Consider the following 6,000-nt stretch of genomic DNA (forward strand, 5'->3'; position numbering starts at 1 on the left):
AAACCTCACTGGAAAGGGTCAGTGGTAGGATACAGACTTGCTGTGCAAAAGGTTCCAACTTTGATCAATGGCATCTTCATGTAGGGTTGGGAGAAAGCCCTTCAGAAACCCTGGGAAGATGCTGCCCCTCAGCTGCGGACCTCTCATCCTTGCATGCAGAAGGTCCCAGGTTCAGTCTTTGCCATATCTATAGAACTTCTAACTGTAGACACTAGTGCTGGTACAGTAATGGGCTGCCCAACTTTGAACTTCATTGTACTCCTAGATTTCCCTTTCCACCAGTACATCTTCATAATCTGATTTAGAATGTCATTGATTTAGGTTACAATATTATCTTAGACTCGGCGGCATTTTTGGTAGGCGACGTTAAAGATTCTGTAATACCAAATAACGAGGAACTGCAATAACATGGAGAAGACAGTGTGCGATCTTTTAACAACAGCCAAAATTCCAATAGCCACTAAAGGTTGGGGTAATCAAGTACCAACTATGAAAGCCTGGCTAAATTAAAAGGTTGGAAATGGCTGGGATGGTTAGAGAACTTGCATTATTAGAGATGGGAAAAATAAAGGTAGGGGGTTTGATCAGTTATTGGAGACCCTCCATAGAATTGACAGATTAAAATGTATAAGCAATACGAGCAGATGTGATATGAGCCAGATATGGCTTTCAGTGGTGTTCACACCACTGGGAACAGGGGACCCGCTAGAGTGGACACCCAGCGAAACAGCCTCCTGCCTGCAGCATCACTACTGCTCACCAAGAGATGCAGGAGCAAGATAGCAGTGTGGCCAGGACTGTGTGGACCATCAGCAGAGCATCAGATTCACTCCACAAGCACACCTCTACAGCCCTGACCTTGCTGCCACCTCACCCATCCTAGTAAGTGGCAGCAACACTGCTACTGCAAGGCTCTTGAGAGCCACTGTGGTGTAGTGGTTAGAGTGCTGGACTGTGATCTGGGAGACCAGGGTTCAAATCCCTGGAATAAACTGGGAGGGAGGGAAAACTATGTTCATCACCTTGAGCTCCTTGGCAGAGAGGGGTGGGTTATAAATGCGACAAATGAATAAATATTGCCACTGCATCTCGTCCCCACTACACGAGCAAAGACTGTGAATGTCTAATCAGGTATTTGTTTTGGTTCCTTGTTAATGTTGATTCTATTTATATATTCTGTTGGGATGGGATCTGGAGTTTGTTTACAAAAAACAATCGCATGAAAAGTTGCAAGCAGTTCCGAAATTAATATTTAATGTATTTTAAGAAAAAATATTTTATAGTACAGGAAGTTTATATGTAAGTGCTCCTCCTAGTTCTATTGAAATTAATAGGTTTTTGATCTGTGCTTGGCCCTTCAGCACTGAATGTGATTTAACAAGAAACTGGTGCATATAAAGGAAGCCTGTTATGTGATTTATTATATAGTACTATTAAGATCAATATTCAGTTGTTGGAAGCTTGTATTTGTTGTTGCTAGCATCTTTCTGTCTCAAGAGACATTGGAGTGGGCCTCCAGGGGTGAAGTCAAACCACTGAGTTAGCAGCATCAAAGTGACCTCCTTGGGGCGAAAACTTGGACAGGGTGTATGGAGGTCCTGGCTACACACACACACACACACACACACACACACACACACACCCCATGTGTGTGGCTGTCCTGGAAAGCAGGGGTGGGCAGAAAGTGAGATCTTGACCTGCTGGCCATTCTCTGGATAATTTGCAGTAGATTGGGGAGGATTTCTGACTCCCAGCTCTTGAACAATTGTGGCAACCAAATGACCCCCTGCCCCCACACAGCTCCAAACTATATTACCAATATGAGTTGGGGCAGATTTTTGTGTGGAAGGCTCCATTCAGGTCTCAGAATTCTTGAATTCCCGGAAGCAGAATTCTGTAATTGTAGATCCTTTTGCAACCCCCTGGTTGGTGGATCTTGGGAGTTCTAGCAAATAAATGTTGAAAGCCAGAAGTCTGCCCACCATGAGAGTCTGTTTTAGGAACTTTGTGGCAGCCACTGATGAACTTTGATTAAAGGCAATGGGTTTTGCATCAGGCCTCTTATTGGGGGAAGGAAAAGGAAAGTCAAGGGCATGTCCATTTCCACACAGCGCTTTCTTCAAAATGACATTTTAATGATAATATTATTCAAACATGAAGGCAGGCACTAGGAAGTTGGAGGGTTGTTGTTGTTTTTTTAAGTTGGTGCTGATTGAATGGCGTATTCATCTGACAACAGTGAAATAATTTGAGGAGAAGAAACCACTGGCCATTACTGAGTTAATGACAAGTGATATTTCTTCTTTCCTCCCAAGTAAAACCTTTCACTTTTAATGATGGATTGGGGCTGGAGGGGACTAATTTACATTTTGAAGTGACGCATCAGTATACATTAATGTGATCGTGGTTTGCATGGAGAACAATCAAAAGGTGATTTCCTCTAAAGTGTAACCCTTTTAAAACAGCAAAGTGTTTCTGGAAGTTATTAAAGTTGTATATCTGCCTTATCATTGTGTAGCTGAACCCCCCCCCCCCCCGCATCTTTAGAGGCAGTGTGCCTTCCCCATTTGGATTCCAGCCCTGTGTCTCGCTCATCAATACTTGTGCCAATAGCTCTTATTTGTTCAAGTAGCTGCAATTAATCAAACTGAGAGGAAGGAACTGGGTCATAATTTTGCAAACACATAACACTGGAACGAGCCTTTGGAAGAGGAGGAAAAGGTGCCTGAACCTAAGGGCACTGCTGGATCAGAGCAAAGGCCTACCTGGTGTATAATACTCTTTCCTACAGCAGCCAACCAGGTGTCTCTGGGAAGCCCAGAATCACAACATGTGAGAGCCCTGTCTAGCTGATATTCTGGCCTCTTCAGTATTCAGAGACATGGTGTATCTGATTCTGGAGGTATCATATAGCCACGGATAGCTTCATCCCCCATGAATTTTCTAATCCTCTTTTAAAGCCATCTGCATCTTGTGGAAGTGATTCCCATAGACTAAGAACTTGGTTTTGCTTGTCCTGCATCTCTCACCATTTAGCACATCCCTCGGTTCTGGAAATATGAGATGGGGGGGGTGCGGGAGAGAAACTTACCTCTATTCACTTTCCACACACTATGCATAATTGTATACACCGCTCTCATATCCCCATTGCCAATCTCTCTCTCTCTCTCTTTGTAAATGGAAAAGACTCAAACGTTGTAACCTTTTTCCACAGGGGAGTTTACCCAGTCCTTGATCATTTTGGTTTTCTGAACCTTCTCCTGCTCAATGACATCCTTTTTCTAAGGTGCGGTGCCCAGTATGCACATAGTATTCCAAGTGGGGTTGCACCACAGATTTGGATAACGGTGTTGTGATATTGACAGCATTGTTTTCCATCCCGTTCCCAGCAATTTGCCTTTCAACGGAAGAGGGGAATTTGGACAGCTTGTCATGTAGGGGTGGCAGCAGCTGAATCTGCTGCAATTTTCTCTTCTGTGTAACTGTTCAAAGGAGAGGATCCCTGCTCTCCTTTGCATTCACACACCACAAACCTGGTGAGGCAACAGACTTGCAATCAGCAGCCCTCCAGAACTCTTGTGCCAACAGAAAGGTGGAAGAGAGATCCACTTCATAAAATAAATAAATCCAGACCTATACAGAGACAGGCGCGTCTAACCCTATATGGGTTCGAGCTGATACCATGTTTGTTTCAATTGGTTCAGTGCAATGGAACTAATGCTAATGTGGCTTTAAAATTCGTGGGTCATCCTGTTAGCCTGAGAATTATAAGGCAGGGACAAGCCACACACACACAAATCAGAGACTAAGGTCCTTCCCACCTCAATTTTCCTGCTCTGTTTACCAAGTGGAGGCTGTTTGTTAGGGAGTAGAAACATGTAATTGGGGTTTTAATTAAAAAAATAAATTAACGAAATACAATAATAACAATAAATGACCTCAAGCCCATGCTGCTGATCTTTCAACCAGAACTATTTCAAAATTCCCTTTAGCCATACTTAAGCATTTGAACAACTTCCTCCAAACAGTATCTTCTCCTGAACAAACAAATTTGACTTCTCACTGTGCACCAGATTCAGCAATCCGGATTATAATGACCTGCAAGATTCTTCTTGTATAACAGTGGCTTATTTGAATGATAGGAGGGGGATTGGAGCCAGCCAGAGATTGGTATTAGTCAGTCCTTAGTCTAAACTGCCAGAATTCACCTTAAAGAGCATTCTAGCCTAAAAACCTCTCTCTTTACCCCCCACCCCACCCCACCCTGGCTGACACTATGGAAGTATCAGTCTATTTTAAAAAGAAACAAAACAAATGTAGAAATCACACTCGTTCGACAACTACATAGAGATATGCATCAGGGTGCCGTCCCCGTCCCCCCCATTCCTGCTGTACTTTTAAAGTGTGTGGCTGTTATTTTAGACAGGTTCTCCCTGTCGGCTTCCACCTGCAGGGAGGTGAAGTCTGGAAGGAAGCCCATTTAGATCCAAGTGCCTCTCGCTCGCTCTAGCTGAGGATCTCACTACAGCCTCCGCAAAGAGAGACTCCCAGGTCTGCATAGCACCAAAAAACCTCAGTAACAAGGGAGGGGACAGCCCCTGAGCAAGCGAGGCGGGGGAGTGGAGAGGCGAGAGAAAGGGAAAGGACTCCCCCAGGAAAAGGAACGGAGGAGCATTCTCTCCCCAACACACACACACCCTGCACACACACACACACACACACACACACACACACACACACACACTGCAAGGAGTCTACATTAGGACATCATCCCAAGAGCTCGGGAGCAGGAAGAATTATTGCTGATCTTTTCCCACCACCGATCCCGCCCTGAACAGCAGCAGCAGCAGCATCCCCCTAAACCGGCCCTGCAACAACACCTCCCCCAACCCCCAAAATAGTGGCATTTCATGGGGCCAAGGAGCCTTGCGGGGTTTCCTCTCCCACCCCACCTGAACCTGCCTCCTCACGGAGGAATCTGGACCACTTTTTCTTCTGTCAGACTTCTCCGGGCTCCCACCCAAAGGCATCCCCACCTGAGCCAGGAGGAGCTCCGGATCGAGCCCGGATTCGCCGAGTCCCGCATTGGGGCCGACCGAGCAGCCCCGGGGACGCATTCACACGTGCACGCGAACACCGCCAGCAGCGCTCCTGCATTCTGCTCCATCCCCGTCCCGCCGCCGCCGGGATCTCCTTCTCTGCTCACCGTTGGATCTCCTGACGATGTTCTCCAGGAAGGTATTCTGGGGAGCCACCAGCCCTCGCCTTCCCCCAGCCATAGTCGGGCGCGCTGGCTCGGGCACCGCGGCCGGGCGAAGCTAGGCGCTTGCCTCTGCGCGCTCGTCTTCGTCTTCTTCTTCCCGCTCTGAGCTCCTCATGGTCCCCTCCGGGCGGCTTTGCAGCATCAGCTCCTCTCTCGCGCCCAGCCACTCAGGCTCCCTCCTCCCGCGCCCGCTCGCTCGCTCGCTGCATCCCCGCTCGCGGCCGCCTCCCAGCCGCCGCGCCTGGACCTTGTCCGGCAGCGCCCTCTGCCGGCCGGCCGGTCGCCCGACAGAGCAGGGTGGCTTCTTTGGAGCAGCTGCCCTGAACAGGCTGATCCGGTTGCATTGATTCGCATCCCGAGCTGACCTCTGGTTTGTTCCAAAGGAAGTCTCTCTGACCTCAGTTGGGCTCGCTCCCAAGGTTCCCTGCCAGGTGGACGGCGCTGGCCCGAGGGACTTCGCTCTCTTTTCCCAGAAGCCATAGAATTGTAGAGTTGGAAGGGACCCCAAGAGCCAGGACCCCAAGAAATGCAGGAATCTCAGCTAAAGCATCCATGACAGATGGCCACCCGACTTCTGCTTAGAAACATCCAAGGAAGGAGAGTCCACAGCAGGCATAGGCAAACTCGGCCCGCCAGATGTTTGGGGACTACAATTCCCATCATCCCTAACCACTGTTAGCTAGGGGTGATGGGAGTTGTAGTCCCAAAACATCTGGAGGGCAGAGGTTGCCTATGCC

The 6,000-nt window shown here is 48.0% G+C and overlaps 1 protein-coding gene across 3 annotated transcripts in view; it reads right to left on the reverse strand.

Moving 5' to 3' along the window:
- KCNH1 (potassium voltage-gated channel subfamily H member 1) overlaps nt 1-5,445 on the reverse strand; it is a 236,001-nt gene extending 230,556 nt beyond the window's left edge. For all 3 annotated transcript variants that reach the window (XM_079968555.1, XM_079968553.1, XM_079968554.1), the window contains exon 1: nt 5,207-5,445. In XM_079968555.1, coding sequence (XP_079824681.1) covers nt 5,207-5,279 — 73 coding nt within the window. In that variant the 5' untranslated portion in view covers nt 5,280-5,445. The remainder of the gene's footprint in view (nt 1-5,206) is intronic.
- Between the last annotated feature and the right edge of the window lie 555 nt (nt 5,446-6,000).

The sequence above is a fragment of the Podarcis cretensis genome, assembly GCF_951804945.1.
Source record: "Podarcis cretensis genome assembly, chromosome: 3".
Lineage (NCBI taxonomy): Eukaryota > Metazoa > Chordata > Lepidosauria > Squamata > Lacertidae > Podarcis > Podarcis cretensis.